The sequence below is a fragment of the Charadrius vociferus genome, unplaced genomic scaffold (genome assembly GCF_000708025.1).
Source record: "Charadrius vociferus isolate BGI_N301 unplaced genomic scaffold, ASM70802v2 scaffold550, whole genome shotgun sequence".
Classification (NCBI taxonomy): Eukaryota; Metazoa; Chordata; class Aves; order Charadriiformes; family Charadriidae; genus Charadrius; species Charadrius vociferus.
The window spans coordinates 279,426-292,492 of record NW_009646425.1 but is presented as its reverse complement, the minus strand read 5'-3'; the positions used below and the strand labels follow the sequence as shown (position 1 = coordinate 292,492).

General features: G+C 40.5%; 1 protein-coding gene across 1 annotated transcript in view; it reads left to right on the top strand.

Annotated features, from left to right (window-relative positions):
* Positions 1-2,415: 2,415 nt before the first annotated feature.
* Positions 2,416-13,067, top strand: part of IPPK (inositol 1,3,4,5,6-pentakisphosphate 2-kinase) — a 17,498-nt gene continuing 6,846 nt past the window's right edge. Inside the window, exons 1-6 of the mRNA XM_009881354.1 lie at positions 2,416-2,514; positions 8,031-8,126; positions 8,987-9,053; positions 11,729-11,850; positions 12,278-12,367; positions 13,004-13,062. Of these exons, the coding sequence (XP_009879656.1) occupies positions 2,416-2,514; positions 8,031-8,126; positions 8,987-9,053; positions 11,729-11,850; positions 12,278-12,367; positions 13,004-13,062 (533 nt within the window). The remainder of the gene's footprint in view (positions 2,515-8,030; positions 8,127-8,986; positions 9,054-11,728; positions 11,851-12,277; positions 12,368-13,003; positions 13,063-13,067) is intronic.

Here is a 13,067-nt window from a genome sequence, read left to right as displayed (position 1 = left end):
TGATGTTCAATCTGTAAATATAAAAAAGTCTAAGGCATTTAAGATAAGTGCCAAAAATCTGATGGTAACAACCACCCACAATATTTCCAAGTAAAGAATCAGTCAAGTAAATCAGTAATGCAATAGCATGAAAAATGTGAACCAATATTTTCAGTAGTAATAGTTCTGAAGCAGGTGGCATCTTTGATGTCTGATGGGTTAACCTTTGTAATGTGGCAGTATGTTTGTGTAACCGTGTGTTGGATTGCACAAAGGAATAGAAATAGATGACACCCCCCCACTCCCCAAAAAAATAAGAGTAGGGGGAAAGTGGGGTTGATCTGGTTTGGTTTTGAACTCCAGTCGTCTAATAGTGCGGGCTGACTGGTTGAAGTGCATCTGCGACTGAAAAATTTTGTTTGAACTTTGTTCTGTTTCCTTTTGACATCTTTAGAGAGAAGCAGTGTGTTCTTCCTTTGCCATATATAGTTTTGGTCATTTTATCCTGGCATGCCTCTTCAGAAATTATTTGGTAATGAAGAAATACTGTAGTGAGTCCTGTGAGAGCAATTGGATTTTCCAGAGTGGTGGTTGTAAGTTTGACTGGGAACTGATTGACAGATAAACATCTACAACACCCGTGAAATACTACAGAATCAAGTTACTGAATTGATGAGAAGTGACTATCAGATCACTTAATCGCTGATCCACTTGTTTATGAATATTTAAAGCGAGGGATCCAAACAGTTGAACCCTATAAAAATAATGTACTGAATACACAGAGCGTAGAGGCTCATCAGACCTGAGCTCTGTTAGGTCATACTGGGAGTCAAGCAGCAATCTTGTCAAATCCAGGTGATTATAATTGGTGTTCAGTTTATCTAGTTTGTTGTTGTAACACTTGTGCCGTTTAGATCTTGCAGGATGAGTTGAATCGAAATTCAGCAAACTACCCTTTTCCCTGAGAGAGTTTTCCAGATGTAGGTGAACTATGAGATTTATGCTGGCTTGAGACTTGTTAGATACTGATGTTTCTGGGTTTCACTAGCAACGTCTGAATTCGGATCTTGTGGTGTTAGTATTTTGGATTACACATTGTCATCTGTTTTGCTTTTCTCCTCCTGCTCTTGCTCTACATGTTAGTAATTAAAGATAACTGCAGCTCTCCCACTCAGCACTGTCCAGAGATAGCTTTCAGCCCTGAAATATGGAATATATCTGGTGCTGTCATGCTATGGGAGGTTTTTTAATGGCAAGTCATTTGGTAGGAAAAAAGCTTTGATTCTATAAACCTGAAGTGTAACTCTGATGTTTTGTCTGAATGATCTTTGTCAGGGAGCGTTCGTCCTTTTTTTGGTAGCGCTTTAAACAGAAAGTAATCCTTTTTGGTGTGTCTAGGAAAGGTCCAAATGGAGATGCTGAGTGACTAGGAGGTAACTCCAGAAAACAGCTGTTTGCCTCTACCTACTGTGGTGCCCAATTGTTTTTATCCATGTCTTACCTGAACAGGCTGAAGTACATCAGTGGGAGTAAACATCTTGAGGATCAGATATTTAGTCTGACTAATCTGAGGCAGGGCTATGTGCTACCTCGCCTAGTGAGGCTGCAGGTTCTTTAATACTACCTCAAAATTTGATTTTAATGTCAAAGTCTATTTACCAAGTGTAATGGTTAATTTCATCAACACTTTATTGAGAGAAAGATACTTCAGGTGACTTCTGTGATGGAAGACACTCTTAATAGGCTTAAGGAGAAAGGCCTTATTTACTTAGGACATGTACAAAATATTTTTATCTGAACTCTTAAAAATAAAGGCTGAGGATGTTTTTAGAGTTTGTGTACTTTGAATACATAAAGGTTTTTGAATTATACAAAATTTGATGGAAATTGTAAAAATAACAAAAACTAGTGATTTTTGTTGTTGTTTGGTCATTGTAAGGTGAAATATTTGGAAACCTGCTGAGTTTGTCCCTGAGTTATATGTTTACTGTTTGGAAGTTTAGAAGTAGCAGGTTTTAGTGTTTATAAGTAGAGCTGTGTAGCTACTGCTGGTAACCGGTGGTAAGTGTCTCCTTAATACTTTGTAATGCTGTGCTGATATTGTAAGCAGATGATATCTAAGTGGGTCTTGCTTCCCCCCCTCCAAGACCTTTGGTGCAAAAATGATAGGGTGTTTTTCTGTTTGTTTGGTACTGTGTTTTACCAGATTTTCAGAGTAGTGCGATTAAGCTAAGGGAGTGTTTCCCCTGTTACACTTGGGGACTGGAAGCACAGAGCAGCTGCCTTGTTCAAGTGAGGGCAAATCTGGGAACAGACATTGATGTATTTGACTTTGTTGAGTGAAAAAAACCATCTAAAATGGCTATTCCCCCCCTCCCCCCGTATTTCTTTAGATGAGGTCGATCGGGGATCAGACAATTGTGCTGTTCAGAAATGATGGTATACTTAAATGCTAATGAAACTGTATTCTTTCCTATCTTTCTTCAGCGCTGCGTGGTGCTGCGGTTTTTGAAGTCCCCCCCAAACCAGAATAAGGTAAGATTCAACATGTACCGTTGATAAAAGCCCCCAGGTAAGTTAATAAAAACCAGTCTGAGGAGAAACAGGAAACCTGTGAAAGAACTGTGACTGATAAGAGTAAGAATAAGGGGTTGCTTTGAAATGTGCCTGTATTTCAGGAGTTTTGGCAACAGGAGGAAATTTGAGGTGGTCTTACGTAACTAAGATTATGAGGTTGCTGATATTGAGGCCTTTTTGCAGGACAGATTGTAAGGCTGCAGTGTGTAGAAGGTACGGCTTTGTGTAAGGATAGCTGCAGCAATAGAGAAAGCGATAGTGTCGCATATCAGCGCAGGAGAGCGCGGTGATGCTGAGGAAGAAATGAGAGTTTTACTGACTGTTGCTAGGTGGGACAGAAGAGAAACAGCACAGCACTGGTGTCATGATAAAGGTCTGCTGTTGACTTCCCATTCAGCAGCTAAAAAGCCATGGAATTTGGACAGAGATATGAAATATTCGTAGAGTAGCCTTTGGCAGTGAGTGATTTTAGTGTCCTGTCTGTTGCCGAAAGAACATGGTGGGATACAGTCTACCAGTTTATTGGACTCTGTGGTGGAAGGTTTTTCTGCTCGAGAAGGAACTGAAGCGAATTACCTTAGATTTGCTTTGACAGGGATAAAAAATGATGAAGAATCAAAGGTGGAAGTGAAAGGTAAAAGTGAAGTGTCAACACAGTGATCCAACGGGGGCGGGGGGGAAAGGGAGAGAGCACAAGAGGCAGGAGGTTCAAATCCTGCCCTTTCCTCACCCTCGTGAGGAGTCTTTAGGGTGTGTTACCTGAGAGAGGGGATGGCATGAGTTATGGCAGCTTCTGAGCCATGGCTTTGTACGGTTCAGTGGCAGACTGTTCTGATGAGAAAGAAATATAAAAAGCATTATAGCTATACTGAGAGCTGGGGGCAAGTGCTTAATTTTAGGAAAAAAGAAAACAAGGATGAATGTAAAGTAAATGTATACGAAAGGCGTTCTGCTTTAAATTGGGAAGATGAATGCGAAATGCATCCAGTTTACAAGGGATAAAAGAGAAATATCTAAAGTAGGTCAGAGGAAAGCAGAGGAAGGTAAAACCCATGAACACAGTGTGCGTATGAGTTGTTGGATGGCCTTTCAGCTACTATTTTACTTAAAAAAAAAAAAAAAAAATCTGGTAAACCTAAAGTGTGATTAAAGTAAGTTTTTGATCTGCTTACAGAGGCAAGATTTCAAAAATGTATCCTGTGCTTCCGTCGTAGTCCAAGATAGTGATGTTTAGAGTTCTTACGAGAAGAGGGAAAAACCCAGTGGATTGGAAGAGGGGAAAACAGTGCCTATCTCCATTTTTAATGTGGCAGGGGAGAATAAGACCACAAGTCTAAAAAGGCAGACTATTGCCATTCATTTACAAAAACAAAACACTGAATACCAGCTTTTTTTTTTTTCTTTAAAGTCCAAAAGATGGTTGCACAGTAATTGCTTTTAAAAATTTGACAAAGTATGACAAAGTTGCAAAGGAAGTCAGGAAGTGACTTTTCACAGTTAGCCACCGCAGCATTGAAGTTGATAATACCTCTGTTGACTGCTTGGGCATGCATATAGTTTTTTAGATTAGGATAGTGCAACACAAGAAAAAAAATCTCCTGGGCATGGTGTTCTGTTACTATTTGAACGCTGGTTGGGTTCTTCAATGTTTTTTTCCCCTGTGTAATCAGATTAGTGAAATTGCTGAGAATCCTCCCGAGCATAGCGCTAGATCGCAGTAGGTATTCCCGTGGGCTGTAGCTGATCAAGCACCAAGAGTTTGCTTTTCAGAAACTGTTAGCAAAACTTCCATTCAGAGTCACCCCAGACAGACGCGCTTCTCTTCTTAGTGTTGTAACAGCAAAAAGGCTATTTGTGGTTGCCCACGGTGGTGCAGTGTACCTCTGAAAGCGTTTTAAACAGGGGGTCCCTGAGTTCACAGTCTGGATTGATAAATGCACCCTACGAGAGCAAACTCCCCTGTTAACTGTAGAAGTGTTAGGTTTTGAGGAGACCTAGCTTGTGGCCAGCTCTAACATTCTGCCTTTGCCTTGTATTGTGATTGTGTGGACTTTGTGATATACAATTCCTTTTGGCGTTGCTCTCTAAATAGAAGATTATGTAATTTGAATATCTTTAATTATTCTGGTGATTGATTTATTTTTTTTTTTTTTTAAAGGATGAGGTTTTTCTTGGAGCAGAATGGAAGACTAAATATTTTATCTTCAGATCTGTAAATAACTCTGGGAGAATCAGAGTGTTGGGACAAACTTGGACGTAGCAACATGACAGCTGCAGAGGAGAAAATGTTTATTAGGTGTAATCTGTAGCTCTGACTAGTGCAAGACCAGTTAGGATATAAAGTGTTATATATCTGTGCATGAAACTGTAGCTCATCCAATGTAAACAACTCTGAAAGAAGCAGTTGAAGCAAAGTATTTTCTAGTAAGATGCATACAGAAATTCAGATGTGGACAGGTGTGGCTCGGTCTCTTCTGCTTAACTTCTTTGGAAAAGGCAAAGAAGTCCAAACACTGCTTTGTATTTATAGTGTGTGGTTAGGAATTTGGGACTAGATAAACTAGTAGTTAAACAAGGTGGTGTTATTGCAAATTGTAATGTTACCGTTACAATTAAGGGTTTTAATGAATAATAGTCATAATCAATAGCGTAACTCTAAGGATGCATTTCGTGAGTAGATAGTCAAGTGTCAGGACTCGTGGAATGACTTTAATTGCATATTGCTGATTTCAGTACGTGAGTCTTCGTGAATGAAACTTTTGCCTTTTTATTGTATTGAACTGATTTGATGAGTGTTAGTGTTTCGCTAAATGAGCTGCCAGTTATGACAGGTCCTTCAAAAGCTTTTCATCTTAGTGGTTTTTAGTGTTGAAAAGTGATGCTCTAGTAGCCTGTTGCTTTTTGTTTCTTGTTTGGAGTGTATATCAAATATACTTGCTCTTAAAAGGAGGTGAGCACATTGTCATAAGCTTGATTTGTAATTTTAAAGTATTGATCTTTCTCTAGTGAGTCTTTCCTTGTAGTAGTAGCAGCAGTGAATGTCCTGATTTTCCAAAATGCTTATTTCCCAATATCTGTGTGTTTATACATACATATTAAAAAAAAAAACAAAACCAAACCCAAAACAGCCCGAGTACTGTGTACATCAGCAAATCGGGTCAGAATAATCTATAAATGGAAATTAGTTGAGTTTTCTGTTTACTGTATGACATGATTTAACATTTCTTCTCACCATTCAGAATTTGTATAGGTTAAAGAAAAGGTTAAGTTGTCATTAAAAGGGCAGAAATCTGTATATAAATGGAAGTTTTTGCTATCGTATGTGCTCACAATTACTGTTGCTTCAGGTGAGGAAGATACTATAACTGTTTTAAATTGCGGTGGGGGTTTCCCCTCTGCAAAGAAACCTCTTTGCCAGCTGGGAACAAATGAAATGTAAGGGAGGATGGAGTCAGTGTGTTTGCGGTCTGCTTGGGGTGAGAGTAGGGGGGTGCAGCGGTGTCCCCAGCGGTGCTCTCCCCTGCCCTCTGCTCGTGGGGTGGAGGAGCCCGGGCTGCCGGCAGTGCTCTCCCAGGGACCTCGGTGTGTTCAGCACTGGTGATGGGGGCACCGGCCTTCCTGGGAAACAGAGACTGAGCAACGCTGCTGCAAAATAGCCCTTTGCATACCCATGTGGATGGCCTGCTCGCACATCTTGTTGCCTAGTAATTATTTGCTCTTAAATACACTTGTTTAGACCAAATGACTGCAATTGAGAAAGTTATTCAGGCATCGTGGTGTGTGTTTTGTTCTAAGACTCAAGCAGTGGAAGATTGCCTGTTGTGAAGAGACTCCAAGCTTATTTTGGCTCTCTTAAAAGGATGCAGAGGAACAACTCCATACAATATGCCAAGCATTTTAAAGAATAAGTGCTGTCCTGCCCTTTATAGAGTGATGGAAATGCTGTGTAAGTGCTTCGGAAAAACTGTACTTTTCCTACTTGCTCCAAAGGATTGGGTTTTTTGGTTAGTGCTTTGCATACTGAAGTAACAGTATGTCATACTGTGCGTTACTGAAATAAGTGTGTAGTAACGTGTGTTCACTGTAGTGAGTTTTCTTTCTGTAAAGTATTATTGCATATTGCAGTAGTGTGTATTGCCGCCTCAGTCTGGAAAATGAATCCTGCTAGAGGAAGAAGATTAGACTTGGTATGTAGTCTTAGCAGACCTGTGTTACAGTAATAAACTGAGCTTTCTTAGTCTGATACAACTTGTGTAAGTTTGTTAGGTAACAAGCCCTTCTGGTGGTGGTGGGGAAATGGATACTATCTATCTATTCTAAAACAAAATTAGTAAGATTGTTACCAACCAAGCAATCGCCTTTTACTTATAAACATTTAGAATTTGTGTTAGGTGTGGTCTTTCCTTCTTTCTGTATGCTTTTTCAGTATGAGTGTTGTCCTCCTAGCATTTTATTTTCTCTTACTCTACTCTGTTTATTTTTTTTCCTCCTGCTGTTTATTTTTTTTCCTCTCTCATTTTCTACCTTGGACATGAGTGTTGCACTTTCTCTTCCTCCTCTGTTACTCAGTCCCAAGAGTAAATCTGTATGGTTCAGTGCTTTATAGTGTACAGTGGTGGGCAAAGTAGTGTTTTTCCAGAAAAGCGTTGTGTTGCAGACACAGGAGCTTGGAGATTGTCTAGCGTAACTATACAATACTGTGCAGAGAACCAGAGTGTGCTGGAGTGCTGGGAATTGGATGATGATGATGTCAAGCGGCTCCGCTACCTCTTTAATGAGCAGAAGTCTGTCAAAGTCAGGCTGCGCTAATGTTGCTGTCCTGCTTCCAGTACTCATTCAGCTTTTCTTCTATCTAGCTTGGCACTTTTGTCTTGTAGAACAACTTTTGTGTTTCCTTATAGATGCATCACATAAAATTAATGGAAAATGACATTGTAGTCAGATTTCTCATTTTCTGGGGCAGGAATAAGCAAATTCTGTACCTGTTCATGCAGAGGTTTGTCATGTGGCTCAGTCCTTGTGGCCATTCTCTTCCAAATCTCCAGGTGAAGTATTTTACAACACTGAAAGCCTCTCGTGTGCTTCCCCCATCCGGTAAGAAGGCATGCTGTGCATCTCTTCCGACTATTGCAGTTCTTTGAGCTGTTTTAAGAATAATGGTGAAAGACAGACTAGATCTTGAGTAGTCTCCCCCTCTTCTACCTTTTTCATTTTCTCCATTGTTTTTCCCCTGAAACTTAAGAAGAATCATCTCTTCTGACTGTTCTCGTGGTTATCCCAGCCTCTTGGACAGCACTAGGGAAACAAATACAGCACACATTTCGTGTGTCTGTTTAATTTCAATGGGCACTGACCTACCAAACTCAGCAGAGCAATTAAGCTACTTTGCTAAATCACTGACTAGTATGTGTATGTATTCTTGAGTGTTGTTTATCATTATTTCCTAGCTAAATTACCATGTTTCTGTCTTCCAGACTTCAGAGGAAATACTACACCATCTGCAAAACATCGTAGACTTTGGAAAACATGTCATGAAGCAGTTCTTTGGGGAGAACTATGTTCACCATGGGGTAAATGTTTTATTCTTAAAATAAATGGCTTATGCACTGTAACCACTGAAGTGTTTTGGGGAGCATGGAATACCGGTAAAAGGAATTAATAGAGTTTGCAGATACTTGTGAGCAAGATACACACACACACGAAGCATTTGGATCAGAAGAAAGATCCTGCTCTGTGCTGATGAGGTGATTGGATTGCACTCTGCGGTTTGAAGTATTTCAAGCTACTCATGACATTTCTTTGCCCTGTATAAGGCAAGAGGTGTGCGAGAGAGAGATTTTTCGACTACCTGCAAAACGTCATGACATTTCTTTGCCCTGTATAAGGTGTGTGAGAGAGAGATTTTTAGACTACCTGCAAAACAAGGGGAGAAATCTGGTTCATGGGAATTGTCTTGGTTTCTGTGCAGTCAGAGGCGACCTTTTTCCTTGCCACTCACTCCGTTGTTCAGGGTGGCCAGATCCAGTTAACGGAGCATCAGATACCTGAGCAGAGAAGTCACACCTTCTTCTGGAACTTGAGTTACACAATTCTGCCTTGGAAGGGTGGGATAGGATGAAATGGGACTTTTTAATTTGTGAAAAAGACAAAATGATGCAGGTTTCTTCGTGCATGCCAATCTTTCACTGAAAATGCTCCTTCTCATGCATTTATTTATATTAGTTTTTGGTTTTCATAGTGGAGTAAGTATTGCTTCTGATTGCAGGTACAGGTCTCCGTATAGATGGTTAATCAGAGGGAGAAGCTGCTGACTGTATCGTTTAGTATACTGCTGTTAACATCCACTGAACTTTGGTATTCCATTTTAAGACTCCCAAACTGGATATTCATTTTTGTGTTGAAATATATATATTTTTTTTTTTTTTAATAGGAAATTATTCAACTGCCTTTGGACTTTGTAAGACAGCTCTGTTTAAAAATTCAGCCAGAGAGGCCAGGTAAGTGCCAGGGATAGCATTAAAAAGAGGGCTTTCCTCAAGCTGTAAAGCATTTTGCTTTATTATAAAGTCAAAAAGCATCATACCTCGGAATGTGAGGAGACTTTTTTTTCAATATTTAGACAATGACAAGTTGAAAATTTGTTGTGACAAAATGGGTATGTTCTAGAACTAAAAGTTGCATCTGATACTAGTTTGATCAAATTGGGGAAAGGGATCCTCTGTAAGCCCGTGTTAGTTCTTGAGTGAGCTTTTACCTTGCTGTGAAGACCTTTACAACGGTCCTCCAGGACTGTGCAGCAGAGCATTGCAAGGAAGATAGTTTCAGTAACTCCTCACTAAACTGTCTTGTTTCCAATGTTAGTATTTCACTTGGGCTAAGTATCTCGCAGCTTCTAAGTCATCGCAGTCGAGCAGCGAGCACCTTTACATTCCAGCTTTTCACGTCTCTCTTCCTGATAGCTGGCGTGTCTCATTGCGAGGGGCTGCAGCGCCACAGGCTGTGCTGCCTTTGGAGTTCAGTGAGCAGCTCTGGGATACGGGGCTGTGCGTGATTCCTCCCGACTCTGCCGTGGTGCTCTGGGGTCCCTGTCCAGCGGGGAAGTGCAAGTATGCTTTTCTGGTCCCCGGGACAGCGGGGAGCGAATCGGACAAGAGTGCGTGGCAAGCGTGCGCTGACCTTGTGAAATCTTTTGGAGCATGCTGCAAGACTTGAAGTTTGGCAATCTCTGACGCATTCAGTGTGAAATGAAGCACTACGGAATTTGGTGTTGTCGTTTTTCGTCAGCAACACTTGGGTGCATCGTTCTTTGTGTGTGGCTGAAGAGTACAGTAAGGTGTGAGCTCTAAAATGGGCAAAGAGAAGATGTCCTTCGTGGTGTGTTCATCTTAAGTTCTCAAGTGTTCTTGAGAATGGCCAGAAACTCCCGCTTTAGCATTTAACATTTCCTTGAAGAAAAATGTTGTATTAGATTATTTGGTAACTCTAGCCAGTACTTTGATGCCTTTGATCCAGGAAAAAAAAAATTTATTTACGTATAGTGAGCACAGGACACTTGTTATTGCTGACTTGTCCTCACCTTTTTGAGAAACAGTTTCTAGCACTTTGGAACTAGCAAGGAAAGTAAGTAGTGTCTAATAAAAGCCACAACATCAATGATACTCTGGTAGAAGTGAATGATAGAATTTAATTGTATTTCTTAAAGTTAAATTTTGTGTGTCTGCAGCTCGTAGGGATTTCTTTAGAGAAGAAAAGCAGTTGTGAGGAGCAGTCTTGCTTTACAACAGCAAATCTCATTGTTCATTTTTAACAGGATTTTTTTTTAAACCCAGAGGGAAGAATTTCCTTTAATACTACCTTTCACAATAAGCCTGTCTACCTTAAGGTGCAGCTTCTCTAATACTTCAGGTTTCTGGGTGTGGCTTTCAGCTGAGCATGGATGTACTTTTGCTTAAGTTTAGAAAAAGAAAACACACCCCAGAGTTTTGTTGGAGAAAGAAGGTTTCTTCTTGCTCATCCTAGTGGAGTACAGCGTGTAATTGTAGGCTGATGCCTATAAGGCTTCTGTTTCTGAGATGATTTTTGTTTCCCTATTGCAATATATTTTTCAGAACGGACATTTTTCTTAGCAGTGGAAGCTGTAACTGAACACATGTATTCTGTATGTCTCTTTAGTAACACAGATACCTGAAAATCCAGGCGTGCATGTTCTTATTAAATTAAAATCTTGCTGACCTTTCTCTGTCCTCTTAACTTTCCCCAAAGGATGCATGCGGGTGGGAGGTTATTTAGGGGCATTAATCTATGTAATGCCTCTTAATCTTAGTCTGAGACCATTTTGCTACTTTGTCTCTGCTCAGGACTGTTCATCTGGACTATATTCAAAAATGCTCTTTTTAAAAGGGTGGTCAAAGCAGAGAAAATTCTTGTTCTAAGTTGTGAGCTTGTGAGGAAGGGGAAGCTAACTTTTGTTCCTTCAACGTTCCTTTTCACTTATTTATTATTTTGATGTAAACGCTGGAATGGCTGGGAAGAGACTAGTTCTCAGTGAGAAGCGGTTCTTCAGCTGATTGCTTCTGACCTGTTTTGTTTTTTAATACTGAGCATCTTGATCTCAAATCTTGGGCAAATGCTTTAAACCTTGAAAAAGCACTACGTACAGGCAAGGAGTTCAGCGAAGCCACTTGCAGGTTCTGTTTAGATTTATACTTTCTTCTGAACAGTTCATGATATTCCTGCCAGTTTTCACAGATTCCTCCTGACTAGACTGAGGGATGGCAGTTCATGCAGTTTGAGTAAGCAAACATGAGATCACCTCTTTGAATACGGTAATCTCTTACCTGTTGTCAGCCAATTGAACGCACCCCTTTGCTGTTTCAGGCCTCTCACTGATGTCTTTTCTTGGGATGAGCTGGAAAGCAGCCGTTAAAGCAGCTCTTGAGGCACTCTATGTGCCTGTGACAGTTTTGAGGAAGCTGAAAATAGGCGCTGATAAGGAGGGGCGGGGGAGGCAAATTTATGCAGGTGCATAATTGGCTAAAGCCTGCTAAGCTGCGTCCTCTCCAAGTCTGTTCCTGCTCCCCCACCTGGTGAACAAGGTAACTACAGAGTAAACACCCACACGCCTAACTCTCTTGTTTGTGTTTCTCGTTTTTGTTTTTTTCATTTTCCCCAGAGTCTCGCTGTGATAAAGATATGGACACTCTTAGCGGTTATGCAATGTGCCTTCCTAATCTTACCAGGCTGCAGACCTATCGTTTTGTGGAACACCGGCCAATCCTCTGCATAGAGATTAAGGTATCGAATAGGAGGAAGTCCTGCTTGGGGGGTTTTGTTGGTGTTTTTTAAGCACATATTGACCAGAACAGTTTCAAAGGAGTGCAGCAGTGGGATAAGGCGGAGCTCACCGCTTTCACTGTGACCCGTAGGATGAAATTGTCCCCTCCCTCTTCCAATTCCTGATCTTTCAAAACTTGGGAAATTCCCAGGTATTACTAGGCCTTTTGTAGGCTACAGCAGTTCTGTGTGTCCTTATTTCTTAAGTGATGATTCTAAAATAATTGGGAATAATATATAGTGACACATACTAAGCTTTTAAGTGTTGCATGTTGACTTTTATTTAAATTTATTTTTTGTTTTCCTTTAACTGGAAAGACTTGCATGTTGTGTGCTCTTATATTTCTATAAAGAAATACATTTATAATCTTTTGTTTGTTTGTTTTAGCCAAAGTGTGGCTTCATTCCTTTTTCCAGCCATGTTTCACAGGAGATAAAGCACAAGGTGTGTCGTTACTGTATGCATCAGCATCTAAAGGTAATTTTTTTTTTTTTTTCAGTAGTAGTCATTCTGCTTTCCTTTGACTGCATTGTGCTTTATTTGCTATTCCGGTCTTGCTTTCCCATTGAAACTCGCATGTTGTTGCTTAAATCTCTGATATGACTAAAGATAGTAGGGGGATACGCATCTGAGTTGCTGGGTGTGGATCTGTTTAGTGAGAGATGGAACACGCTCTGGGGGAAGCCGGAAGCAAAGAAACACAAGATCAGTCTTTCAGGACGATTAACACTGACTGGGTAAACTCCAGCCTCAGATTTCCTTTCAGTACAGCTCACCTAATGCACAATGGCATTCCGTAACCTATAACAGCACGTAACACACACGGAATTCATTTGACTAATGTCTGTTACGTGTGTGAAGTCCTATCGCTGTGCCTTACTGTAATTTAATGGGACCTTTCTCCATGCTTTCCATTTGTGAGCGCAATTTGAGTGACGTGAGCTAAACAGGAGGAGGAAGACCCCTGGTAGTCATGAATTGTACGTTCAGAGGGTCTTCAGAAGTCCTGTGACATTTAAAATACAGGCTGTCAGTGCCACACACCTGACTGTTAAAATAACAGAGTAGTTATTCCAGAAAGTGATTAACAGCAGTGGTGTGGGTTTTCAACAGGTAGCAAACGGAAAATGGAAGCGACCAAGTAAATATTGCCCATTGGATCTCTTCTCAGGGTAAG